This window comes from Podarcis cretensis, assembly GCF_951804945.1.
Source record: "Podarcis cretensis genome assembly, chromosome: 3".
In the NCBI taxonomy this organism is placed as follows: domain Eukaryota; kingdom Metazoa; phylum Chordata; class Lepidosauria; order Squamata; family Lacertidae; genus Podarcis; species Podarcis cretensis.
The window spans coordinates 26473871-26501663 of NC_137172.1; the positions used below are offsets into that span (position 1 = coordinate 26473871).

Consider the following 27793-nt stretch of genomic DNA (forward strand, 5'->3'; position numbering starts at 1 on the left):
CAAATGTAAAGAAAGAACTGAAATAATTTTTCTTTTTTAGGGCCACTTTCTAAATCTTCCAGAATATGTGATCTTATGCAAATAAGCACTGGCACTTACCTTCTAAACACTAAGAAGCACATCAAGTCTTTTAAGAACATATTCACAAGTATTATAGGTATATGGAACGCCTGAGGTAATGATAATTGGGGAGGGGAGGGAAACAGGGAATAAGAAATGTACTTCTCCTTTCTTAACACAAACATCTACAGGAAAAAATGCACTGGCTCCAACAATTTCATATGTTCAACTAATTTCTTCATAAAATAAAAAAAATTCCTTCCAGTAGCACCTTAAAGACCAACTAAGTTAGTTCTTGGTATGAGCTTTCGTGTGCATGCAGTGCATGCACACGAAAGCTCATACCAAGAACTAACTTAGTTGGTCTTTAAGGTGCTACTGGAAGGAATTTTTTTTATTTTGTTTTGACTATGGCAGACCAACACGGCTACCTATCTGTAACTAATTTCTTCATGTATAGCATAAACAGAATGATATCACCACTTGGTTGACAATGGTATAGTTTGCATGAGCCAAAACATTAGTGTGAACAAACAATATGTGGGCTCCCAGAGAGGTGATTACAACTACTTTTCTTCTCCTCTGGCTATTCTGCAGCTTTAGCCATGGTTGGCATAATGTGTTGTCTGAACCCATGCTTATAAGGAGCTGTAATCAAAGTTTGTAGTATGGTTTACAGCTTGTGGTTTGTCTAAAGGTAAAGGTAAAGGTACCCCTGCCCGTACGGGCCAGTCTTGACAGACTCTGGGGTTGTGCGCCCATCTCACTTAAGAGGCCAGGGGCCAGCGCTGTCCGGAGACACTTCCGGGTCACGTGGCCAGCGTGACATCGCTGCTCTGGCCAGAGCCAGAGCCAGAGCCGCACACGGAAACGCCGTTTACCTTCCCGCTGGTAAGCGGTCCCTATTTATCTACTTGCACCCGGAGGTGCTTTCGAACTGCTAGGTTGGCAGGCGCTGGGACCGAGCAGCGGGAGCGCACCCCGCCGCAGGGATTCGAACCGCCGACCTTTCGATCGGCAAGCCCTAGGCGCTGAGGCTTTAACCCACAGCGCCACCTGCGTCCCCCTGTGGTTTGTCTAGAGAGCGCTAAACCTGGAGCTCAGGAATGGATGACATGCTAAGCCAAACCATTGTTTAAATCGGCAGAACAACTGTAGGAGCAAAGTGGTTAAGTCATGGTGTGCATTATTAGCATGATATGCTAACAAGGACCATATATGAATCCTAAACAAACCTATACAATTCTTAAGTTTGTAAAGGAAAAAAGAGCTAATAGGTCTGTCATAATTTCAACGGCAGATTATGAATATACCTCATGCCGATAATGCCTTTCACGCAACAGGCAGAAGAGAAAACCTTCACCTGCTGTCAGAAGAAATGAACTAAAAACAAAAAAGCCTTTCAGAACCACTAACATCATCTAATACCACAGAACAATTGGCCTGAATTTTAACTAAAATTGTCATATTACATCCTCAGAATAATAAATGGGGTCTTTAACCTCATCATTCGTACAGTGAACTTCACATACCTAACAAGTAAAGCATCAAAATCCTCTTTCCTTGCTGGAATAATTTTTCTTCAATGTGTGTGTGTGTGAAGACCTCAGATGGAAACTTTCCATTGTGAATACTATGTAGACTTTTTCTGAATAGACATCTTTAAAATCTACAGCATGAAAAGAGTATCTGAATAACCTCCATAACGGGGAGAGCACTTCTGAAGCGATACTCAAGAAGCCCCAAAGATGTGGTATGCTTTCCAGCGTAGGGGCCTTTGAGCCATGCTCCAGCTATTTGTACCTTTTGTGAATGTTGCTCGTGAATGACAAAAAGACTAACAAAAATACAAACGTGCACCACATTCACATTCACATTATAGGCCAATTAAAACTTTAGTGAGAACATTATATAATATGAACAAGAGCTGGAATCACTGGATGACTACCAACAAAATCTCATCTTAAAGCATCTGGGGGTTTTTTAAAAAAAGGTTTTACTCAGAAAAGCCCATAATAGAGTAGAACATGGCATATTATTAAAAAGGACAGCTGTTCTTGAAGTCTACTTTGCAGAGAAGTGAGGAAGTTCTTTCTAGATTCTAGTGCTATACTGACAAAGACTCTAATTAAAATATACTGACCAGGAACTACTGGAAATTTCCCCCCAATAAACATACAGGCAATCCTCTTTTCGCATGGGGGTTATGTTCTGGACGCCGAACACATCAGTGGAGGCATAAGCCTATCCCTTCCCTTTTTGTAACGTCTTTATGACTTTGCGGGGGGGAGGGTCACTTCTGGGTTCAGCATCATATGTGATCGTTTGCATGTCATTCAGACGCGCCTAAAGCAGTTGTTGCCTGTACTTAGCTCAGGTTCTTTAAAATTCCTACAGTATTACTTTCTGTTACTGCTGCGAGGCACTATGATCATGTCTAAGCTCTACAAAATATATACATATATATCAGTAGATAAGAGAACATGTTGCAGCATAGAGGCATGGGACTTTCTGTAGATACTGAGTTATCTACCTCTTTTTTCAAACTGTGAGCATATCAATATCCAAAAGCTACTATTACACACTGTTCTAACAAACAAAAGCAAGCCAAGAACAGTCCTCATGCATCTTTATAGTTCGGGAAGCCATTAGTAAAATGGAAGTCACTTATTAAGAATTTCAGAAAAAGGAAACCTGTCTAGTCAAACTATTTATAATATATGTATTATTTCCCCTTTTACAAACACAGACAAGTGATTGTTGTTCACTGGCATATCCACAAATTTCGATTGTCCAAAATCTGGTAAATGGTAAGTCACAGAAATATGTACATAAGTATTCACAAAATGTATCTAGAGCTGTCAGCATTCATAACCGAATGCCCATGTTTTCCAGTTTGGACATTTAATATCATTCACTCACATGTGCGCATATAATTCATGCACTTTAAAAAGCCAGTTCCCAATATTCTGTTACACTTTATCACAATCATAAGACACAATCTGGGATAGAGCTCAGGAAGAATAAAACCTGTGAATGTTTACTATTAAGCCATATGGAAAACCGCAAAGTATTGTTGTTTTGAAGTAGGGCAAAATGCACCCACCACTCCTGATGATGGAGTTAAGGAGTTCTCACCAATATAGATCCCATGGAAGGGCATGAAGTGTCCTTCTATTCTGGAAGCCTTATAAGTATATATTATGTTTGTATTTACTTTGCAACAAATCTCACCCATTTCAAAAGGGCTTCTCTTTCCCCACGGAAGTCAACCTGTCCTACCCCCTCCTCCCTTTGGCTGAGTGCGTCTTTAAGCCAAAATTCTGCTATTCGACAAGCATTGAATATAAATCTCTATTAAAACATAAAAAGACTTTAGGAGACTTCCACATATAGGTTTACTTCTGTATACATGCATAATCAATTTCAAGTAGTAAGTTGTTCTTACCTGTATATCCTGCACACCAGCCCCAGGAAGCCACCATAGCTAAAAGCCATTTAAATAATACTCCTTCAATATACCAGAACCGTTTACTATCCAACAATCGGAGAGGTTGCAGTACTATTAAATACAGAATGTAGGACGGAATAGCAACAAGGTTATTGGCAACCATGAAGCCAAATCTTAAGAGTGCTTTCAGAAATATATAGGCCGCCCTTCGGGCCTGTTCTAAAGTCACAGCCATTCTCTTCACACAGGAGTCTGTAGTCGTTTCCTACAGAATAAGAAAGAGAGAAATTACTCAACATGAAGAAGACAACTTCCTGCTTACCAATGTCCAACAAGGCCTTATTTCAAAGAAACAGTTATGTGCTTTGTATGTATTGAGTCACCATAGCAAAGATTTTCCCACTAATTGGCCTGTTTGCACACACATCATCTATTGAGTCATAACTATCTTTCCAGCCTGATAAGGAGCTTAGGATTTTTACTTGGGTCTACCGCAAAGAATGCATATACCCAAGCTTACTTTTAAAAACTGACACACAAAAATCTACCTCGCTACAACAGGATCACTTGTGTTAGTTGTTAAACTATGTTTGTGGAGGTTGTAAAGAAATCTCAGAAAACCCTTCCCAGTGGACCTAGGGTTTCACTTTGTTTTTACAGACACATATCAGTATAATCACATAAATAAACTGTAAATGGACCCCATCAACATAATTCAGTCTTGTAAAGTTATAGCACGGATTAAAAGGAAACACACATTTGTACATTCCATGCTGCAAGAAGACAATCAAATGCAGTAACTGTGCACTAAGGGGCAGTCCATTTGTCTGCCTCCCTCAACAAACAAAGTGGGAAATTATTATGGGTTACACTAAAAGCAGGGTGACAACTCCCCTTTAGTTAACAAGGGGAGGTGGCTGAGGGGAAAACAGGCAACCACCAGCTGCATTGAGAGGACCTTTTATCAGTTACAACCAATAAGCATTGAAGCCAGACATTAGAATACCTGAAATGGCCTCTCTAGCCTTCAAGTTAGGAAAGAGTGGACATCCAAACATATTAGGGGGCAGCCAGTAGGTAAAAGCAGAGATAAATAGGAGAGGGAAGGGCAGAGAATCCGGGGGGGGGGGCAGCAGCCTGTGGAAGGCAGGAAAGGGATAGCGAGCAACCACAACGCCAAGCCAACCAACGGGACTCCGCGGATCATCACTCACCTTCTGCTGCGCAGAGGGAAGGAGATGGCAGGGCCAAGCGAACTGGGCCCGGCGGCGGCGGCGGCGGCAGCAATGTGCGCCCTAGTTGGCAGCGGCTGCTGGTGAAGGAGGTGGCGGCGGCGGCGGCGGCAGCAGCTCTGACAGGAGGGCGGCGGGCTCATGGACACGGAGGTGGCTGGCCTGGCCCCAAAGTAACGGGATGGGGGGGCCGGCTCCCTATTCCGTCTGCAGCTCCCTGAGTGCGGGGGGAAGAAAGGCGCGGAGTGAGCGAGCGAGAGAACGGGAGAGGGAAGAGAGAAGCGGCGCCAACGCCGGGGGCTACCAGCCCGGCCAGGGAGGTCGCCGGCAAGAGGATTTGTCCCGGGCTTGCGGCTAAATCCGCCGCCGCCGCCGCCGCCTCCTCCTCCAGTCGCGGCTTTCAGGGCCTATGGCGCCCGGCTCTCCTAGGCTAAGCTTGGCGGCCAGCAGCCCCGCGGGCGGGCGGGCGGGCGGGTGTCCCCCGCATCTCCCACCGAGGTGGGTGGGGTGCAAGAGGGCAGGGCAAGAGGGCGGAGGACGAGGAAGAACCATGCGCGACACCTGTTGGGGTACAGAGGCGCGGCGAGGAAGGGGAGGATAGAGGTCGTCTCGGGAACTCCCCGCCCCGTTACCTATCTGCTCCTGCCGCGTATTTGGGGGCAGAAGGTGGGGGGGGCACCCTGTGAAGAGCCGGGGGGAAAGGGACGCATCTGCGCCCCATTCAAATATGGAGAAGTAGGAAGAAGTCGGCGGTGCTCTTCCTGCATGCGCCCCACAGAGAGGAGGGAGGGACTCGGCAGCTCTCGGAAGGAATCTCGGAGTTGCACGCCGGATACCTTCGATTATTATTATTATTGTTATTGTTATTATTAATCCGCTGCCCCACCTCAACCTATCCCATAGGTTGTCGCAAGGGCGACAAGAGGCAGATGCCAGGCAATGCTGGGGAACACCCAGGCTCTGATCAGAGCACCAGGCGTGACCCACATGTCGAGTATTCACCCACTGGGGAATGGGGGGGGGTCCTCGGGGTGAGCCACTCGGGATGGAAGGTCCTCTCAAGGGCAGAAACGGTGCCATTCTGCTCCTCAGTATGGTGGGCTCTCACTCTCTCCACCATACAACGAAAAGAAGCTGGGATGAAGTCAGGCTGCCCCCGAGCAGTAGTCCAGTCCTTCCCTTGTACTCCCGCCTTGAGCTGTCGGTTTTGGGAAGTGACCTTTTCCAGAGCCTGAAACTGCCCATTCCCTTCTCTCCCACCGCCACCATGCGGGGAACTGTCTCAAGGGCACCCGAAATAAGGGGACTTTCCAAAAGAGCATCCATAGGGCAATGACTACCGCCGCCATGCATTCCGTGTAAAGGGAACCTCGCAAGGGCGTCAGTGGGGCCAGTTTCCCGGTTGTCGGGAAAGAGGAGGCTCTTAAGGACACCCCCCTGGTGAGAAGCCCTTTCCCTCCTGCCTAGAGAGGGCTGGCCTCTCAAGGGCACTATTGGGGTGATGGCCCCCCGCCCCCTCAATCCGAATTCAGAGGGACCAATGTCCGTATTTAATCTGCCCGAGGAGGTGGCATGTTCACCCCCCTCTCTTAAAAAGGGCGTAGAAAAGCAGCAGCGAGGAAGGGGGGCAGGAAGACCCCATACCCTTTCAGCCTGAGGGGGAATCCATCTCAAGGGCGACAGGGGGAGACCCTCCTCCTCCTCCCCTAGAAGAGGAGGAAGGACCCCGGGAAAGCCCCACCGGGAGCCTCCTCCCGGCCCGCGCGGGCGCTGTGGGGCGGGGACCCTCTCAAGGGCGCCAAGGGGCGCGGGAACCCGTCCTCCGCTTCTCCTCCGGAGGGAGCTGCCTCTCCAAAAGCCCCAGCAGGCGGATGAACGGCGGCGACTCCCCCCCCCCCACATACACGCGTGCGCGCGCGCCCGCCCGCCGCTCCTACTTTCCCTTTTCCCGCCACCCCCCAACCAGCGCCCCATTTATTCTCGGGTAAGCGCGGACGTCGCGGGGGTGTTTCCGTACCTCCGGCCGGCCGGCTGCCTTCCCCAGGCCGGCTCCCAGGAGCTCGCGGGATGCATAGCGGCGGGCCGGCAGCCGCCACAGGGCCCGGCCAGCCCTCGCCCACCTCTCGCGCCGGGAAGAGGCTCCGCCGCGACGGCCCGTCGCCGCCGCCTCTTCGCCTCTTGGCGCTCGGAAGGGTCCCTCTCGCTCGCTTCCTTTCCGGCTCCCGAGGAGGAGGAGGAGGAGGCGGCGGTGCTGGTGGTGGTGGAAGCGGCGGCGGCGGCGGCAGCGAGCGAGGCAGGAGCGGGCCCCTCACTGCAGCAAGCGCCGCTCCCTCCGGCCGACAGCTCCCTCTAACGAGCCTCGGAAAGCTGGCAGGCTCAGGCGGCCAAGCCGAGAATCCCCCCGGCGGCGGGCAGGGCCTCGGCAGGCCGCCTCCTTCGCTCGACCCCCGCCCCGCGCCCGGAAGGGAAACGCGCGCTCGGCGTCGCCCTTCCCTCGGAGGGGAAAGTAGGGGGAAGGCTCCTGTGTCGGGGTGGGGTGGGGGGTTCCCCTTCCTCTCTCACTCAGAAGGGGGAAATGCAGTATTATAAATAGCAGCCCTATATATAACATAAAACATATGCTGCTATATGTTTGCGCGGACACAAACACACACACACACACATAGAGAGAGAGAGATGCAAAGGGGGGGGGGACAATAGGAGCCCACCCCACACACTTCCTCCTGCCTCCTCCTCTTACTGAGCTTGAGCAAAGCGAGAAAGCTGCTGGATTGGATGGATGCAAGACCCCACGCTGCCCTTCTCTCTCCCTCCACCTCTTACATTGTCATTAACCAGCGACCCCTGGCTTGGAAAATGTCGCGTGGAAGGGCTCGAAGCGTGCACGACGAACACGGGCACATGACTCGTGTGCATGCTCGTGCTAACGGGGCGCGGGGAAAGATGGGCAGAGAGGAGGCGGGGACTCGAGGGGAATTTAAGGCACGGGCAATGGGTTTTGGGTTGGGGGAGGCGGGGGCCATGCCTCACACATAAGGGCCTGCAGATGTATGCCCTGCGAGGGTTGGGGTGCAAGGGGGGTCGGCAAAGGTGGGGGGAGTTTGCTTGTTCAAGGTTTAAGGAGCATTGGGTTTTTTGGACGGGTGTGGGGTGGACAGGCCAGGTTGGAGTGGATGTGGGAGGGCCGGGAAGTGAAGTGGGTCTGAAAACCGCGTGTTAATTTGGAAATGCAGCTTTCAAAACGTTTGACCGTGTGTGTACATATACATATATCATTTTATTTATATGCCACCTTTCCGTAGTTAAAACTATGCTCCAGGCAGCATACAACATGAAATAAAATCACATACAAACATTTTTGTTGTTCTTGTTTAGTCGTGTAGTCGTGTCCGACTCTTTGTGACCCCATGGACCAGAGCACGCCAGGCACTCCTGTCTTCCACTGCCTCCCGCAGCTTGGTCAAACTCAAGTTCATAGCTTTGACAACACTGTCCAACCATCTCGTCCTCTGTCGTCCCCTTCTCCTTGTGCCCTCCATCTTTCCCAATATCGGGGTCTTTTCCAGGGAGTCTTCTCATGAGGTGACCAAAGTATTGGAGCCTCAGCTTCAGGATCTGTCCTTCCAGTGAGCACTCAGGGCTGATTTTCTTAAGAATGGAGAGGTTTTCTCTTTGCAGTCCATGGAACTCTCAAGAGTCTCCTCCAGCACCATAATTCAAAAACATCAATTCTTCGGGGATCAGCCTTCTTTATGGTCCAGCTCTCACTTCCATACATTGCTACTGGGAAAACCATAGCTTTAACTATACGGACCTTTGTTGGCAAGGTGGTGTCTCTGCTATTTAAGATGCTGTCTAGGTTTGTCATTGCTTTTCTCCCAAGAAATAGCAATAAGCAATAAAAGATCCCTTCATTGCAGGGGTTTGGACCCTCATCAGTCCCTTCCAGCTGGACAGTTTTGTGATTCTATCAAAACATCAAAAAGTACACAAGTAAATTGAAACAATTTCCTCATAAAAATAAATTATAAAATAAAGGTACAAAAATTAATTTCAATAACGGCAGCAGCAACAACACCCAACACCCCCCACCAAATACCCCAGCCCAGTAGCCTCAGTTTTTGTAGCTCAAGTCAGGGCCCGGCTCTCCCAGGCCAAAAAGGCCTACAAGGCAGGAAATAGTTCTTCTAGGACTTGCAGCCTTAGGTCTCTAAGCACATTGAGAATGCCTCCGATTAGGGGTGCCATATTTTGAAGAGCAAAAATGAGGACGCTATGATGGCCATTCAAAGCAAATAGATGCAATCTGTCTCAAATTTTACCTCTGAAAAAGAGGACACATGGTAACCCTAAATATTAGATAAGAATTTACATTTCAACTCCATGTAGTCTTGGGAAGAAATGTTGGTTGTCATGCCAGTCAGACGTGACGTGAGCTCTCCTCCTCAGGCACTGAAATTGGCCAAGAACACTGCTTTGCAGAGCAATTAACATAAAGATCTGGCAGTGGAAAAGATAAGGAAGTGTGTTAAAAATCTATCTGTACAATGAAAGAAGAAAACAAAATGGCTGCCACATTGCTAAAGGCCCAGAATGAAGTCCACAAGCGGGACCTGAAGGCAATCACACTCTCCCATTGTCACTCCCTCAACAACTAATACTCTGATGCAAATTGCATCTGAAACATGAATTTATTGAGGTGGTATTCTTATCTTGAACCACTGTAATCTGGGGAAGGGCTACAGCTCATTAGCATAGCATATGCATAGCATAACATGCTTTACATGCAAGCAGCTGAATCCCTGGCACTTCCAGGGGTGGGAAAGACTCCCATTTGACACCTTGGAGAGCTGCTGCCAATACTGAGCTTGAATAATGATAATAATAATAATATCCCGCCCATCTGACTGGGTTGCCCCAGCCACTCTGGGTGGCTTCTGACAGATATAAAAGCACAAGAAAACATCGACATTAAAAAACTTCTTTATGCAGGGCTGCCTTCAGATGTATTCTAAAAGACAGATAGTGGTTCGTTTCCTTAACATCTGCCAGGAGGATGTTCCACAAGGCAGGAGCCACCACCAAGAAGTCCCCGTACCTGACTTGCTGTAATTTCACTACTTGCAGTGCTAGAACCGCCAGAAGGCCCTCAGAGCTGGACCAATGGTCTGCCTCCATATATAGTAACGTCTTCTGTTCCTGTCACAGAAAAAAGCATTATGTTTATGAGGCCACAGGCATGGACAGTGTTAATGCACTCCTCAACAATGACACAGCTGAATGCATACCATTTCCCGCCTACTACCGTAATAGGACTATTTTGACCCTCCCAAACTCACAGCACTAGCCTATGCATGCCACTTCGCTCAGAAATAATTCCCATTGAATTCAAGGTTAGTGTAACAGAACTGAAGCTTTAGAACTGTTCTGTATCGGTGTCCCAACTGTGAGTCACTTGACTGCCAGCTGTGAAAAGTAATCCATGTGGCTAGCATTGTGCACAGTGATTCATGAGGTAGGATCTTGGCTGCAGAACTGCATGATACTGTTCATTTGTTAAAGGTACAACATGAGACTCCCCTGTTGCCTGTGCTTTGAGACACTGCACTGTACATGTCTGTTCACTGGGGCTTTCTTCCAGGTGTGTGCCTTAGGCTGCAATTCTGCACGCAGTTACCTGGCAGGAAGTCTCATTATTAGACAGTGCACTGTAATACGGCTACTTTGGGGAGCTGGCTGGAGGCTGCTGATACAGGATACCCAGACAAAAACACTTATTTCAGGATCTAGCAAGCTGTAGAAGCAGTGAACTGCTGATTGTCTTTTTCCATTGACATACAACTCTTCCTACAAATCAGAGCAGTTCACAGATGCCAGTGTAAACTACTCAAAGACTTTGATTTGTGAAGTAATAAAGCACCCTTCAAAACGTTCTTCCTCTTCCTGTGTCAGAACAGCCGGAGCAGCTGAAGACACCCATCATTTTCAAAAAGCATCCACTGTATCTTGTGTCACATTTTTCACGTACTAGTAGTGGTTGTTGAATTATTTAGGTCTTTGGGGATATTAAATTTATCTTTTTTAAAACAAAGCAAAACAGTTTTATTTGCAAATTGACTTTTTTTTAAACCTATCATTTATCCAAGAAGTTTCTAAAGGTGATATATACCAGGAGTTTAAATTGCATAGTGAATAATCCCCACAAACATATAAACACGGAAAAGACATAAATTATTAACAAACATTAAATATGCCCAATTAAATGTCGTCAAAACTTAACAATTGCGCATTTTGTCATGCTCTGTTTACCACATGCTTACAAAGGCTGCAGCACGATCCAATCCAGATGGTCACGTTACAGATGCATTAAAACAGACATGATATTTAAGTCTGCTCATTAGCACATAGTGCTTGCCAAAACCCTAGGTAGAGCACTTGATTATCATAAAAGACCAAGCTGTCCCATCACAGCAATACTGAATACTGCTGTGGCAGTGATGAGGAAAGGAAGAAACTTAACTTGCAATACCTAGCTATTTACTGTGGAGTTACAGAAATTTTGAGAGAGAGAGAGAGCAACTAATTTTTTTAAGAGATTAGTCTAAAGATCATAGTGTTGAAAGTGGCATGAGTGCACCATTTAATAGTACAACCAACAAGCATCCACAACAGATGCCCAGCTTCTGTTCGGCAAACAGGGATGACAAATCTGTGATCCTTTGGATGTTGTCATCATCCCTGACCGTAGTCCCTGCTGGCTAGGGCAGATGTGAGTTGGAGTCCAACAACTTCTGGAGGGCCAGAGATTAGGCAGCCATAATCAAGGTCTTTTTCCTAAAGTTGAGCTACGATCTTCCCTTCTGTAATTTAAGCCCAATAAATCAAATCCTGTCCTCTAGGGTAGCAAGAGACAAATCTTTGCCCTATTCTGTGTGACAGCCCATCGTATTTGAAGGATATTATCGCTGCCCCCACCTTCCCAAATCTTCTCCAGACTAACTAGTTTGATTATAAAATTTCTATGCCACTCAATATATTAAACGTACTGTATCTCCAAGTGGTGAACAAAAAACTGAAGCAACAGAGACAAACCAAATATCACAAGAATACAGTTATATATGTTAGGGGTGTTAGGGGAGGGGTAGTCCCTATGGTGGGGGAACACGTCATGCTTTCTCTCCCTATCTGCAAACGAGAAGCAAATGTTACCCGCAACACTTACCAAGTTCCCTTTCCTCTCCCATATAACATGCAGAAACCATTACTGTTTATTTTTAAGTTACTTTTTTACCTGCTCTTCACCATAATATCACAGGGTAGGTTACAGCAATTTGAAAATAATGATTAAAATCAGTTAAAATTACAGTCAAAAGAACAGAGTCTGTCCTCCTGTCTTTCTCTCTCTCTACCTATATCTCCCATGTGTCAAAAGCCAGGGAAAGAGGTGCATCTTCAATGATGAAGGTGTCAGATGTACATCTGTGGGGAGGAAATCCCACAACTTAAGGGCTGTCAGAAAAAACGCCCTCTCCTGGGCTGCCAGCCCATGAATGTCTGAGGGCCATGAAAACTACCAGGAGACCTTGGATTGAACCTAGAACCTTTTGCATGCAAAAGCATGTTCTCAACCACTGAGCTGCAGCCCTTCTCCTAATGCACATTTCTAAGCATACAGCCAACATGTGCCAGAGAGGCAGCAGTCAACTGCACACATCAGCTGCATGGCCATAAGGAGAAGTGCAAAACTGAAGAGCTGGTGAAATTTCCAGGCCCCAGACAGGAAGGGAAACCCTGCTTCCCAACCATTGCCACAACCCAGTTTCTAGACATGCCCCTTTGTCGCAGTCCAGTTTTGGTGCTGACCTTTAAAGCCCTAAACGGCCTCGGTCCAGTATATCTGAAGGAGCGTCTCCACCCCCATCGTTCTACCTGGACACTGAGGTCAAGCGCCAAGGGCCTTCTGGTGGTTCCCTCACTGCGAGAAGCCAAGTTACAGGGAACCAGGCAGAGGGCCTTCTCGGTAGTGGCCTCCCGCCCTGTGGAACGCCCTCCCACCAGATGTCAAAGAGAACAACAACTACCAGACTTTTAGAAGACATCTGAAGGCAGCCCTGTTTAGGGAAGCTTTTAATGTTTGATGTATTGCAGTATTTTAATAATTTTTATTGGAAGCCGCCCAGAATGGCCAGGGAAGCCCAGCCAGATGGGCAGGGTATAAATAAATTATAATTATAATTATAATTATTAAGCGATGCCCCTGGTTCCTGGGCCCTTTTTTGCATCCTGCTCCCAAAGCTGTTCTTGTTCTTGTTCTTACAATATTTATTTAATTCGTTACCTGCCCTTCCCCCATCAGGTGGGTTACAAGAAGTTAAAATTCAGTGTTAAAAACAGTGTAAAACAATTTGCCATCACAGGAATGGGGCAGGCACTGAAAACACATGACTTGAGTTTCAAAAGCCCTGGATAAAGAGGTGGGTCTTCAGCATATAGTGGAAACTATATACAGTGGTACCTCAGGTTAAGAACTTAATTCGTTCTGGAGGTCCGTTCTTAATCAGAAACTGTTCTTAACCTGAGGTACCACTTTAGCTGATGGGGCCTCCCACTGCCACCACACCACCACTGCGCGATTTCTGTTCTCATCCTGAAGCAAAGTTCTTAACCCAAGGTACTATTTCTGGGTTAGCGGAGTTTGTAACCTGAAGTGTCTGTAACCTGAAGTATCTGTAACCCGAGGTACCACTGTACTGAAAATGACAGACTCGCCTCTGTGAGGAGGGAATTCCACAGCCTAGGAGCTGCCACACAGAATGCCATCTCCAGCACCCTGCCAGCACCCTAAACGTCTGAGGGCAGGAGAACTACTAAGAGGGCTCCCTCTGCTGATCTTAACACCCAAGAGGGCATGTTGGGAAGGATGGGGTATTTCAGTAATGAATGCATGGCATCCCTCCATCATGGCATCACTTCATGTCACCAACTTGAGTTGAGGAGGCAGAAGAGCACATCATCTGGCAATGGTATGTCTTGAGTTTAATTACAACATCCTGTTGGACAGAAGAGGAGAACTTGACATGAGGCTGCTGTTTTCATCAGCTGCTCCATGTTTTGGGTAACAGAGCTTGTCTCTTGGTGACCTGCCTCGCAGGGGTGGTGCGAGAGAAAATATAAAGATGAGAAGATGAGACTACAAAAAATAAATATCTGTAAGCATATGAGTACATGGATTGATCCACAATTAGAAGGTCATCAACAGACTCAGCAGATATGGGTATTCAAACTCACTGATTATGATAGAGAAGTCTCTGGCTGATTATCAATGAGGGTTTTTTTTAATCAAAGTAGACACTGAGCATTCAGGACGCAATCAATTGTGTGCAGGTACCAAGACCCAAGTACAAAGCAATTATCAGCTGTGTTTACTGCAAGTTAATTGTACAGCTGCTGAAGGACAAGTTCCAGCTTGCTAATCTATTTTAAAAAGGAGAGAGAGAAAAGAGCTTGAGGAAAAAGAACTGAAGTAGTTCATCTGCATGCAGATTAGATCTAAAACTCACCCACATGTTGTGGAACTCCCATGGACAAACTGCTTTATGACTAATCTAGTTCCTACTTATCTGCTGAACGGTAGTGGCCTGTTAGTTCGAGGCAAAATGGGTCAGCAGGACTCATCACAAGTGAGTTAATTATTTGCTGATGTTATTTTCAGTTATTAAAATATTAACCTTGGCACAATTTTTCAGTTTGTTATTTGTTCACATGCTAGCGGATCTCAGTATTCCAGTACAGACAAGGCTCCCAAAGCAGCTTACAACAAATCAATATGCAACGATAATTAACAATGCTAAAAATGATTTGAAGTTCCACTGGCAAAAAGATCAAGGGTCACAGTATTTAAAAGCCAGCAATTACAAAACTTAAAAACCCTTAGACTGCAATCCTATGCATATCTACTCAGAAGTAGGTCTAAGTCCCTTTGCGTTCAGTGGGACTTAGTTTCAGATAAGTGTGCATAGAATTGCAGCCTTAATTCATTAAGCTAAATGTACATCCGGATTCATACTTCCAATAATCCCTCTGAACACAACACTGTTCAAGACCAGCTAACACAATATTTTAATTCTGGGGGCATTGGTGAATGTACCACACATTGGGACTGATTCTAGGCATTTATGTGAATGTACCACACATTGGGACTGACCTGTCAAACTTTCATGACATTTTCTAAGACAGCAATGGGCATCTGTGTCCATACAGGTAACATTGGACTACAACTCCCATTAACCCCAGGCAGCATGGCCAGCAGCCAGAGGTGTTGGGAGCCAAAGTCCAAGGTCATCCAGATGATCACAGATCCCCCATCCCAGTCTTAGGAGGATAGGCCTTGAGTTCAGTCTCTGTTCCCTAATAGAATAATGTCATCATGGCCTGAGGGTCCACTAAATAATCATTGTCCTGGGAATCTCATAAACATTTGCCTTATAATTGTAGTACAGTGGTACCTCAGGTTACATACGTTTCAGGTTACATACGCTTCAGGTTACATACACTTCAGGTTACAGACTCCACTAACCCAGAAATAGTACCTCAGGTTAAGAACTTTGCTTCAGGATGAGAACAGAAATTGTGCTCTGGCGGCGCGGCAGCAGCAGGAGGCCCCATTAACTAAAGTGGTGCTTCAGGTTAAGATCAGTTTCAGGTTAAGAACGGACCTCCAGAACAAATTAAGTACTTAAGCTGAGGTACCACTGTACAGCAGAAAACTCTGAGGGTTCCATGCAGTGCTATTTTTCTAGAAAAAGAGGTGCCAGAACTCACCACGAATACCTCCCTTGTTCACTTATAATGGCAATGGCACCCATCTGAGAAGTGCTGGGACTGGGTTCCAGCGAGTTCCCACTGGAAAAAAAGCTCTGGACAGCTTCATTTTACTACAGAATGCTGACAACCATCTCTTGACATTTTCATGAATGGCTTCTTGCAAATCTTGGCGTTGCCCACACTCCTTCTAGGTCTCTGTAAACAGCCATCGACTTTGCTAATCTCCGGTGTGGGAAGTTGGAATGGCAGCATTCCAGGTGTTGGGTCTTGGCCCACATTCAGAACTTTGGAGAAGGTGATATCATCGGTTGTTCCACTTGCTGGCACAGAGCCACTGCCCCAAGTGATTCGTTCTCAGGAGCACGGTGGCCAAAACAGTCTATGAATGGTCTGATTTAATACCAGAATACACCACAACGTAGTTTGCTGATGAGGTCTGGATAATGCATATCTGATTTCTGAAGAACATTTTGAAAGGCATTTGTCATCAGGGCTTCCCTTCAGAATGATAAGGTTTTGCCTGGCTTCAGCTTACTCTGCATCCAGGGTGCACCCATGGCTAGTTTTTGAAGCCTGTGACATTAGCTACAATCTGTATCAGGCCTTGTACAAATACCACAGTTTGATGCATTTTCTGCCCCCCTCAAACCAGCTTAAATCCAGCTAGAAAACCTAAGCTGCATTCATTTCTGTGCTTAAGCGTGGTGCGTATATTTGAGACAGTCACTGCACATGTGTAGATGGGTGTGCATGCACAGACAAAAGCTTTGTTAATTGGAATTCTAGGGAAGTTGCAGAGGAAGGGAAACAAGAAAGATCATGCACATTGGGTGACTGCTCCCTCACTGATGTACACAACTCTGTGCAAATGTGGCTTGAAACACTGCGGTGGAAAACAACCTTGCTGCATTTTAAGCCATTAGTGTGTGCGCACTCAGAGAGCCGAACTACATGTGATGCTAAATGGATCATTAGAAACTTAATTAGGTTTTTAAAATGTAATAATAGGCATTGGAGATGGGGGGAGGAATTTTCATTGGGACCACAAGAGTGGGGAAATTTAACCATTCCGTTCTCTGCCTCAATCCTGATTAAAATTTCCCATGTGATGCTGTCAGCAGGGGCGCCGACTTATAAAAAATATTGGGGGGGGGGGCAGGGGCCCATACCGACTTATAAAAAATATTGGGGGGGGCCCAAGACCTCCAAACCGCTGCTGCTGGGGGAACGAAAGGGGCGAGCCCCGGGCTGCCCCGACCTTAAGTGAACCTGTGAGGGCCCGCCCTTTGCAGCAGCCGATTGGCTGCCGCCGTGGGCGGTGAATATTAATGAGCTAGGTCGAGAGCCCGCAACCCCACCCCCTCTCTAGATCGGGAGTGGCTTTGTTTTTCTTAAATTATTGGGGGGGCAGAGCCCCCCCAAACGAATTTTTGAGGGGGCTCAGGCCCCCTCAGGCCCCATGGAGTCGGCGCCTATGGCTGTCAGCCTTAGGGAGCAAAGCTCCCATGGGCAGCAATGGGATATTTATTTCTTAGGCAAATACCACTGCATGGGGCAATTATTGGTGGGTGCAATTGGGAAAGCAAGAATCAAATCTTGTATCTGTGCATGCTGCTGTCCTGATTAACCCCAACTGGCTTTAAAATACCACTACTTAACATAGGACAATTCCAGGCAGTACAGTGGTACCTCGGGTTACATACGCTTCAGGTTACAGACTCCACTAACCCAGAAATAGTACCTCGGGTTAAGAACTTTGCTTCAGGATGAGAACAGAAATCGTGCTTTGGCGGCGCAGCAGCAGCGAGAGGCCCCATTAGCTAAAGTGGTGCTTCAGGTTAAGAACAGTTTCAGGTTAAGAACGGACCTCCGGAACGAATTAAGTACTTAACCCGAGGTACCACTGTATTTATTGTGGGATTGATGCTGCTCAGACATGCCAGGTTGTTGTTTTTTGCATCAACCAATGCAAATGCCAGAGAGAAAAGAAATGATATTGTCATCAAAATGACAGCCTGTATCCCCACCTGCTTCAGTCCAGATCTACTCTTTTCAGCAGTGGCATAGTCCGGGTTGCCTGTGCCCAGGGCCACACAGAGGGTGGACGGAGTGGGAGGGATGGAAACGGATGGAGTACACATGCACATTCAATTGCCTAATGGCGTCCGCATCACCCAGGAGATCGCAGACACAGAGATAAGAAAAGAAGAGTTGTCCTGTTGTCTGGAGAGGCCACTTCCTGTTTCATATGGAAAAGCTGTTTTCATTGGAGTTCAGCGACAGACGCACACAGCTACTCTGAGGCAGCACCAGTGTTGAAATTTTGTGCCCCTAACAATGTTGCACCCGGGGCAACCGCCCTTGTGCCCCCTCATGCTATGCCACTGAAATCCAGAGAGTTTTTTTTTTTTAATTTTTAAAAAAGCGCCAATGACCCACTTGCAATGCCTGAATGACCCATTTGTAATATTAAGCCTTGTGTGTGGAAGTGCTTATAGTTTCTAATGACACATTTAGCACCTTGTTTATTATTTATAAGGCTTTGTAGTTTCTTGTCACAAGCATCTCAAGGTGACACAAATAATAGTAAAAATACAGTATGCAACCTTTGAAAGCACGGTGATTTAAAATGACGCACAATACAAGGTAACCAAACCATATAAACCAGTGGTGTCCAAACTTTTTTCAAAGAGGGCCAGATGAACTGAAGGGCTGTGAGGGCCGACCAAAGGGCTGACCAAAATTGTTAACCTTTTTTTAGGATTGAAGTTGTTGAGGTTTTTTAGGATTTCCCCCCAGGAAATAAACTGCTGCATAGGCCGGATTAAACCAACTGGTGGGCCGGATTAGGCCCCCGAAATGGATTTTGGACATGCCTGATATAAGCAGTCCCTACATCCACTAACATAGGTCTAACCATCACAGTCTTCGGGGCACCAGATAAATGCCTGGGAGAAGAGAAATGCCTTTGCCTGGTGCCAAAAATAGATCAGTGGCAGGCAAGCCTCCCTGCAGAGAGCATTCCATAGAGGGGGCCACTCCTGAAAAGACCAAACTAGACATGATGTCATTGGTATCAAATTAGCCTTGTGTGTTGTGATTGTAGTGGTTGGCTCAATGTCATGGTGTGGGGAGAGGGTACTTTAACACTTTGATGCTACTGAGGCCCTGATCCACCTGTTGTTGCTTTTTTAAAAGTGATCGTACAAGGCCCAATAACACCATATTGACTTTTCCACTTTATCAAGGCCTTCAGTGCATCCCTAGCAACTTTCCCCTTGCCATTTCACACTTAGACGTGGCTCTCCACACGTCAGCATCTACTGCTTAAGGTTCACTGCTGGCTCTGAACTGCAGCAAACAGAGGAAGCATCTTTTTCAAAAGCAACACTGCTGATTTCTCCTCTCTAGCAGGATTTGTGGGAGAGGAGTGGTGTCAGCATCTAGGAAATAGCTATGCCACGAGGCTACAATTATTTGCAATTATTATAAATCACAAAGGCCTCACCCAGCAACTGGGCTTCTGAAATGCTGCATACAGATTGAGTTTGGCATACTTGGAAGAAATTCTAATCTGTTCATCTGGAAAGCTCGATGAACCACAGCCTTGTTTCCACACATCATACATAATATGGGATGCTCGCAAATGGTACACTAGGATTTGTTTGCATCCTGCTTTTCTCCTCCAAAACAGGTTGCTCGGGTGGCTAATGAGGTATAAAACAACAACAAAAATTGAAAACAAATAATTAAAACAATGACCAAGGCTGCTTCCAGATTAGAGCTTAATACTGTAAACTAGTCGTTGAGATAATCTGGCAACAGGCTTCTAAAAACAAACAAGCAGATTTTAAAGAAAAATCCAGGTTAAAGTTACTTTGACACTTGAAGCAGAAAGTCTCACAAGTGTCCTTCACCTTTCCTTGTGCTAAAAATGCAATAGCAATGCATTAAATAATAATGCATTAAATAACTAGCACTTTCCAGCCTTTCAAGAAACCCCAAAATGGCTGCTTAGGGCTGCCACTTCACTTCCTAATGGTAGAGCCGGCCTTCAGAGTCTATAAAGTGTAGAAGATTGAGAAGAGGAAAGAAGGGACCAGGGCAGAAAGGTCTCCACTTGGCCAGTTGAGCCTCCAGTATTGGGGACAGTGTATCTCTTAATGCCAGGTACAAGGCTTATCGAAACTCAGGAATGGGCATTGCCTTCATGCCCTGTAGGCTTGTTTCATTTTGTTCAGGTAGCTTCAGAATCAAAGGGTTGCATTCAGTGTAGCACCACGTCAGGGTCCCGTCAGTGCAAGGATTACGGCTAGTGCAATGGGACTCGCCCCTCTATTTCCCCTGCTGTCAGGGACTCAGCGGGAGCGCAGGGAGGAGAGGAGATGGAAAGCGAGGGGGAGCAATCCGAGGGCAGCGTAGGAGAAGATGACAGCAGCCCGATAGATTCCATGAGCCTCTCCAGCGAATCGGAAGATTCACAGAAGGGGGCGCCGATGGGCAGGGCAAGGGGGGACCCAAGGGGGACACCCCAGAAGCAAGGGGCCAGCGGGGACTCCCAGAGCAGCAGTTGGAAATCAGGACCAGCTTCCCCACCAGAGCGTAGTGGGGGGGAGGAGTCCCAGGTATCAGAGCCCACATATGCACCACCAGCGAGAGAAGATGAGTCAGGGTTGGCCACGCCTCCATCGGAGAGCGAGGGAACGGTCAAGAGGAAAGTTGCAGGCTGGGCGCGCGTGCCAAGTTCAAATGTACAGGCGAGCGGCACAGAAGGTAGCCCGGATAGGGAACCAGGTCCTAAAGCCCGCCGGAAGGAGGGGCAAGAATCATCAGGGTCAGCGTCAGAGGAGTCCAGAAAGGATGAAACCCTAGCGGGCAGGAGGGCCCAGAGGAGAAAGGAACTTAGGAAGAGGTGGAGCAAGGCGAGAGTCTTAAACTGGTGTGGAAGGGGCGGAGACTCAGACGGGACTTCGCCGGTCTAAGGTCGAGACGTAGAGCTGCACGCTGCGGCTTTAAAATGGAAACTGAATCGCAATAAAGACTTTTGTACATAACTACAGCCTAGCGTTGGTCCTCTGTGAGCTGGGACCTGGAGGCAGCTCTGACACCTGCACACCCCTTAAATCTGTTCTAGGGCTTCCCCTGATACCCCTGGAAGGTACAGAGCATGCAGGGCATTCCACTACATTCGTGGTAATTCTTGCGCTTGGAGGAGGAATTAGTAGAATACTGCCCAAAACCTTTTGGCTATGCTCAGACCGAATATAGTGCAGGGGTGAAGAACCTCAGCCCTGAGGCCTGAATGTCATCCTCCAGGCCCCTCTAACCAGTCCTTGCTCCTGCTTTCTCAGTTGTTTTTGGCTGGCTGGAGTCTTTGAAGAACAGTGATCACATCTCTCGCTTGCCTGAATGGAGAAGTGTTGTTTGCAAGTGTGTGGGTGTAGAAACCTCAAGACTTTTGTGTGGGTGCAGCAGAGATTACTGTACAGAGGAAATCGTCACCCTGGTCTGTTTGCCCTTCCCGTCACCAGCATGTGGGCTGTAAGAAGGATCTTCCGCACCCCTGTCCTATAGGGTCACGCAGCTTTGAGTTGCTTCCTTTTTGAAACAAATAGCTTCATTGGAAAATGATGAGGCAACAAGTTGTGATGCCTTCAGTTGCGGCACTTGCTGCTGGAAGTTTAAACGACGGAGTGCACTCTGATCCACAGAGGCTGACTATGTCTCAGCCATCCTGCAGGATAGAAAAATAAATGATACAGAACAGCTGGAAAAGAGCAGTTATCAATATGGGATGTGTCCTTTTCTCACATCCATCCCTTGTTGTCCTTGTCATTTCCTTTCCTCCTCCACCCCATGTTGAAATGTGTATTGTAAGCTGCTCAGGGCAATAATTGTTATTTGGGGGAAATCAAATGGTAACCGGGGTTCTCACACTTGGAGACACACCTGCCAATTACACCTCATGCGTTTCCAAGGAACCACCAGTGTAACACTGCTGCACCCACAGGAAACACAATTCCTGCCTAAAGACCCAATTAAGACATACTGCTGCTGCTGCTCCAATAAAAGGGATGTTTGATTTGGTGACAGGAGTATAGGAATCTGCCATACATAAGTGATCTAGCTAGCTTAATAGTGTCTACACTATCTGGCAGCTGCTCTCCAGCTTGGACAGGAGTCTTTCTCAGCCCTAAGTGAAGACGACAGGCATTGAACCTGAGACCTTTTGCATGCAAGCTAATGCGTGCAAGGTCACTGACCTCTCCTTTCATTTGCATGGGCAAGTCCAAAATGAAAATAAGCTATTAGCCCAGGCACTCCACTCTCCCCATTATGAGGCTTAAGAAGAATCTGCTGGAGCAACCCGGCATCCTATTCTCACAGTGGCCAACCAGAGACTTAGAGGAAGCCTACAAGCTCCCTTATCACAGTTTCCAGCAACTACTATCCAGAAGCATTCAGCCTCTGACTGTCTAGTCCTCTTTTAAAGTTGGGGACCCTCACATTCTCCTGCAAGAGCAAGTTCCTCAGTTTATGCACTATGTGAAGAAGTATTTTCTATTGTCTGCACTTAACCATCCAACAGTTGGCTTCATGAGATGCCCATGAGTTCTAGCACTATGAGAGAGGGAAGAAAAACCCGTGTCCATTCACTTTCTCCATGTCTCATATAGTTTTACACACTTCTATCATATCAATTCTGACTCGCCTTTTCTCTAAACCAAAAAGCCCGAATTTTGTACCCTATCCTCATAGGGAGCTGCTCCATCCTCTTCATCATTTTGGTTGCCTTTTTAGAAACCTTTCCCAACTCTATCCTTTTTGAGGTTTGGTGTCCTGATCATCTGGCCTACCTGTCAGCCACTCAAGTGTGCCAAACACAAGTTCAAAAGCCAAGGGTTGATCAGCACCAGCAAAGTCCGAAATCCAAAGGCTGAAGGTCAGGAAACAAGGTTCAGGGCCAATCCAAGTCTGAAGTCAGGATACAGTCCAGCGTCAAGCCCAAAATACAGACCAGGGAGTTCCAGGAGCACCCAAGTCAAGGTGCAGTTGAGCAGGGACAGCACCTCAGCTTTGCTGCCCTTTTATACTATGCCTGCTGATTTCAGCATCTGGGCTTGAGGAGCCATGTGACCCTCACCTGCTCCCAGCCTACTCCAACTGCGGAATCACTTACCTCCTCCCAGAGCTAGTGAGCCCCACCTGGCTCACTGGTAAGTGTCGACATGCAGAGGGACAGGAGGCCAGCTGGCTAGCCCCAGCTGGGCCATCTCCTTCCAGCTGTTCCGCTGCAAAGACCCATCGGCCTCTGCTCTGACGTAAATCAGCAACCCAGGCTTCAAAGCCAGGGCACACTATCAGCAGATTGAACTGCACACACAGAATAGGTGTGAGGCTTGTGAAAGCATACTACAACTACAGATTTATTAATCATAAATCAAGACAAAGAAACATGTCCTCTCTCTCTCTCTCTCTTTGTCTTCTCAGAAAGACCGGGAAAAGCAAAAACTATACACACAGCAGAAGTTCCCAGCAAGCTGTGCTGGAATGTAAACAGACATATGACACGTAACAGTTCCACATGTCTGCTCCTTAAGGTGGAATGGAAATTCTCAACAGTAAGCTGGGCTGTGGGCCCTTGCCTGCCTCTGCCTCTTGGAGCGCTCCACCCGCTGTTCCCTGTGCATCAGAGCCTGCATATATCTGGACACAGGGGCCCCCTGGCTCTGCGGATGGGTCCTGTTGCTCCGGCTCCTGCGCATCGACCCCCATCCCCTCGTTTTCCTCGGTCCCCCTTTAAGTGCTTCCTACACCAACATCTCCTTCCCCATCCCTTGCTTGCCCTGGTGTGCCCCAGTGCTGTCTACACCCTCCCGGAAGCCCCTTCCTCCTCCCCATACTCCTGCCAGTTCAGGACATGAGGTGACCAGAGGTGTACAATTTAGTACCATCTGTCAACTTGGCTGCCATCACTGTTCCCCTGACTGTGCTTGTTAACTGGCTCATGAATGAGCTAGAGTGTGAACTCATTTGTGAAAATGTTAATAAGCCCGGTCCTAATAGAGGACTCCATTCTCTACATCCCTCCACTGGGAGAATTGTCCATATATTCCTACTGTCCACTTTCTGTTACTTAACCAGTTCCTGATCTACAAGTCGGGTGCTGGGGAGAGGTATTACCACTGGCGGGGGACAAGTCATGCATGGGGTAGTTTGTCTGCCTTTGGTCCTCATCCTGCACTCAGCTCTCACCCTGTGGCTCCTAGAAGCTGTCAGCATGCAACAGAAGCCACACCCTTGGAAACGGCTTTTAGCTGATGTATCTCAAACCCTTGGTGAGTTACGGATTTCCCCTGCATGCAAAGATAGACTGCTGCGGATTGAACAGACAAGACCAGTAGTGTTAGATTCAACCCAGGATCATGGTTTGTCTTCTCCCAAACAAGCCATAAGTGATAAGCCAATAACTAACCTTGATTACAGCTTATTGTTTGGAATGCGACAAACCCCCAGAATGAAACCATTGCTTAGTTTCTTGTAGCCCAGAAGCAGCGGAATAACATAGCAGTTCTGCCCCAGCACTCTTGCTCGTTCATGCTGAGTCATAGTTTGGCTTACCATGACATGTGAACCAACGGCTCTCAAGTTTTCAGACAGGAGACATGCCCTGTCCTACCAGGAGATGCCAGGATAGTTGGATGTTCAACAGAACGGTCGCCTGCTTGCGCTCAGATTGTGTTGCTGTTATTTGATTGCTGTATACAGTTTCCTATCTGGTTTCAGGAGGCACTGATTCTGTGACCATACTGCTACTGAGTGTCTCAGGTTCCTGTAACCTGTACACCAGGTTTGTCATTGATGTCTCTCGCAGGCTTTAATATTGCAACGTGGTACAAATAAGTCATGACTCAAAGCCCAGCCTGCTCCATCCTTGGGGCATAAATTATGTACTTGGTTTTGAGGAATTTTGAAGTGAAACAAAGAAGCCCGGTTTCAGAATGCATCAAGCCATTATTGCCACCGTGGCGAAAAACACAGGAACATGGCGTATCATTTGTCTATCTGAACACTGCAAAGGGAAATTTATCTCTTATCTAGAAACATGACACCGATCCCATTCCTTTGCATCTGTTCTTGCTGTTGAGTTTGACAGATCATTTGCCAAGAAGATTGAACATACCAGCTAACAAGTACACACATGAACCTTTTGCAGAGAAAAGGGCTGGATTTCCTTGCCTAGAGGCTCAAACGTATTCAGTTAGGTCAATTTCCAGGTACAATTATTTCTCTGCCCATTGGGGTTTCATCTTGCCCCAAGGTTAGCAATGACTTACTAAAAAATAGATGAAGACCAAAAATGTAGAATGAGCCAGCCACCACAGATTGTAGTCTCTTCTAAACGTTTCTGCTATAGGTCTGTGCTTAGAGATTGCTTTAGGTCTTTTCTTGAGGAGGTCCATCTTCTCTAGAATCATAGAATTGTAAGGGACCACAAGGGTCATCTAGTCCAACATCCTGCCAGGCAGGAATCTTTTGCCCAATGTGGTGCTCAAACCCACGATCCTGTGATTAAGAGTCTTGTATCTGGTATCTCGGGAGACAATGGAGGAGTGCATCTTTGGGGGTGAAGTCAAACCATTGGAGAGTTATAGAGCCTGCTGTGGCTGTAAAGAATGATATGGAAGAGAAGAAGATTGGAAGAAATTTAAAGTTTATCTACAGAAACACTGTAAAATTAAGGAATGTTAGAAGGAGGCTGGAATGAAGTTATGTGGCTTTAGCGGAAATATTATAAAGGATTAAGTAAAAATAGATTGTTAATGGATGAAAGGAGGAAAGGTAAAGTTACATTATACTAAGATAAATTATAGGATAAAAATTGGGAAAGATGGAAAGGATTTGCTGAAATAGCTAACCGAACTAGAATACAAAAAAGGGAGGTGCGAGGAGGTCAAGGAAACAAGCAAATGAAAGATAAGTTATGGGAAGGTTCGTTGTGTTTTTTAATTGTTTCAATTTTTCTGTTTTTTATAATTTTTTTTCTATTCTCTTCTTTCATTATTGTGATGTGTTGTCAAGTTTTTGTTTAACTTGGAGTTATCTCTTTCTCTTTTTGTAACATTTAAAACTTTAATAATTTTTTTTTTTTAAAAAAAGAATGATATGGAAGAGACATGTTTTGTGGCATCTGGGGAGGATGAAAGTGTCCGGTTGTGCTGCTGCAGATGCACCATGGCATTTCTTCTCTCTGTGCTCCTTCCAGCAGTCATCCCTCCTCCTCTGTGGATACACGACCTGATTCACTTTGATTGATTGCTTTGTCAATGCTTGCCATTTGGTAATCCTTATGCAAATCATATCCAATAACTAATAATCTACCTGATTTTGTATAGCTTTTTATATATTATATTTTCCATTTTCTGTATGCATTCTGTTGTTGGTTTCTGCTCTCTTCACTGTGCAGCGAAATGCTTGTCACAAGACAATGTTTACATTCCAGTCAGAGTTGCTGTTGGAGTTTCTCACGGGAAAGGAGACTGGTTTCCTGTTTTTCACTGTTTTTCACAGTTCTCTCCGTGCTTTAGAGGAGAGAGGATGCTTTCTCTGCTCTGGCAGAGGCAAGATGTTTTTCTGTAATCTACCAGCTTTGAGGTGTAAATAAAGTAATATAGAGTATGTGGCACGTACTCCTCATCATTCCGCTGTGCACGGGCTACTGCAATTTCAACATTCTTGGTTATCGGGCCCAGAAAGACGCAGTCATCTGAATGCCGGCAAAAGGATCGGAATGCAGAGGGACGGATCGGACGGTATCTGCTCTGCGCGTCAAGATGATTGATGAGGTATGTGCTCATGCTCCGGGCAGCCTGCCAGCTCCTAATTAGTGGCTTTATGGCTGGACTCTGAACTTTTATGGCCATTTTGCCGGGCACAGGCAAAGGCTCAAAGGAACAAAGCTCCTATGCTGGGGGAAACCGAAAGTAACTTTTAAAAGTGCTTTTGGAATAAAGCAGCTGCAGCAGTGACGCAGCATGATTTAAAGCAGCAGAGATGACGCAGAAGGCTAATGCCAGAGTCATGATGGCCCTTCAGGATGCTTGTGGGATTCCTAAGCTCAATAAGAAAAACTATGCGGACTGGGTTCTCTATGCAGAGGCTATTCTGCGGAAAGAGGGTCTGTTTGAAGTAATTACAGACACCCCCCCAGCTCCAGTTACAGATGCATGGGAAGCTAAAGATTCCAAAGCAAGGGGAACTCTTACATTGATAGTATCCCCAGAAGAGCTCTGTCTATTGCGTGATAAGACCTCAGCCAGACAAATTTGGGACGCTTTGAGAGAGGCTCACTTGAGGAGAGAAGCTGGATCCACTATGTTTTACTTTACCAAGCTGCATAATATGGCTCTTGCTGAAGGTGGAGATGTGCGTACACATCTGATGGAGATGCAGAATCTGAGACATGAGCTGCAACAGAGAGGACTCAACTTTCCAGAGGCTGTGTATTCCTTCATGATACTACAATCTTTGGGTTCAGGTTGGGAGTCTGTTGCCACTCAGATTGCTGTACAGCCAACTGCTCAACTGACAGTGGACTATGTTACTGCCGTGATTCTGAATGAAGCAGACCGCCAGGGTGCTAGCTGCATGGGCAAGGGGGAGTCTTCACAGACGTCATCCCAGAGTGCAGTGGAACCACCAGATGGCGCCAAAGCTTTGAAGGCAGTGAAATACTACTCGTGTGGACGTCTAGGCTATATGAAGAGGGAATGCAAAAATCCCAGGGCCAAGACAGAGCAGCGCAGCGAAAGCTCATCGCGTGGAAAAGGCCGAGGCAAAGGCAAAGGTCCGGTGTCCAGGACAACGCAGCACTATGCATTACAGACTGAGATTTAACAATCAGAAGTCTGGTGGTCTTGAGATATTTGCAGATGCAAGTTTTGGAAGTGACACTACAGACAGGAAAAGCACGTCTGGAGTTTGCTACATGTACAATCAGGGTCTATTTGATTGGTCATGCAAGAAGCAAACAACAGTTAGCTTAAGTACTTGTGAAGCTGAACTGAATGCACTGTCTTATTCACTTAAGGATTGTGAATGGTTGTTACAATTGTGCAAAGACATGAAAATTCCTGTCAAATGTCCAATCCAGGTTTACCAGGACAACAAAGCATGTTTGGCTTTGCTGAATTCTGAAGGTTGTAAGCAAAGCACGAAGCACTTG

The 27793-nt window shown here is 46.7% G+C and overlaps 1 protein-coding gene and 1 long non-coding RNA gene across 4 annotated transcripts in view; both read right to left on the reverse strand.

The window, feature by feature from the left end:
• Positions 1-7038, reverse strand: part of LPGAT1 (lysophosphatidylglycerol acyltransferase 1) — a 56607-nt gene extending 49569 nt beyond the window's left edge. Inside the window, exons 1-3 of one of the 3 annotated variants that reach the window (XM_079968943.1) lie at positions 6761-6900; positions 4726-4960; positions 3509-3776 (exon numbers count right to left, since the gene is read on the reverse strand). In XM_079968943.1, the coding sequence (XP_079825069.1) occupies positions 3509-3746 (238 nt within the window). In that variant the 5' untranslated portion in view covers positions 3747-3776; positions 4726-4960; positions 6761-6900. Of the gene's footprint in view, positions 1-3508; positions 3777-4725; positions 5105-6760 lie in introns of those variants that run through there. The other 2 variants (XM_079968945.1, XM_079968944.1) reach the window with 2 other exon arrangements.
• Positions 7039-8559: 1521 nt separating this feature from the next.
• Positions 8560-24221, reverse strand: LOC307213124. The gene is made up of 4 exons (XR_013837400.1): positions 24190-24221; positions 9842-9942; positions 9116-9243; positions 8560-8710 (listed from the first exon to the last, which is right to left on the reverse strand). It is a non-coding gene; the product is annotated as an uncharacterized lncRNA (long non-coding RNA).
• Positions 24222-27793: the final 3572 nt, after the last annotated feature.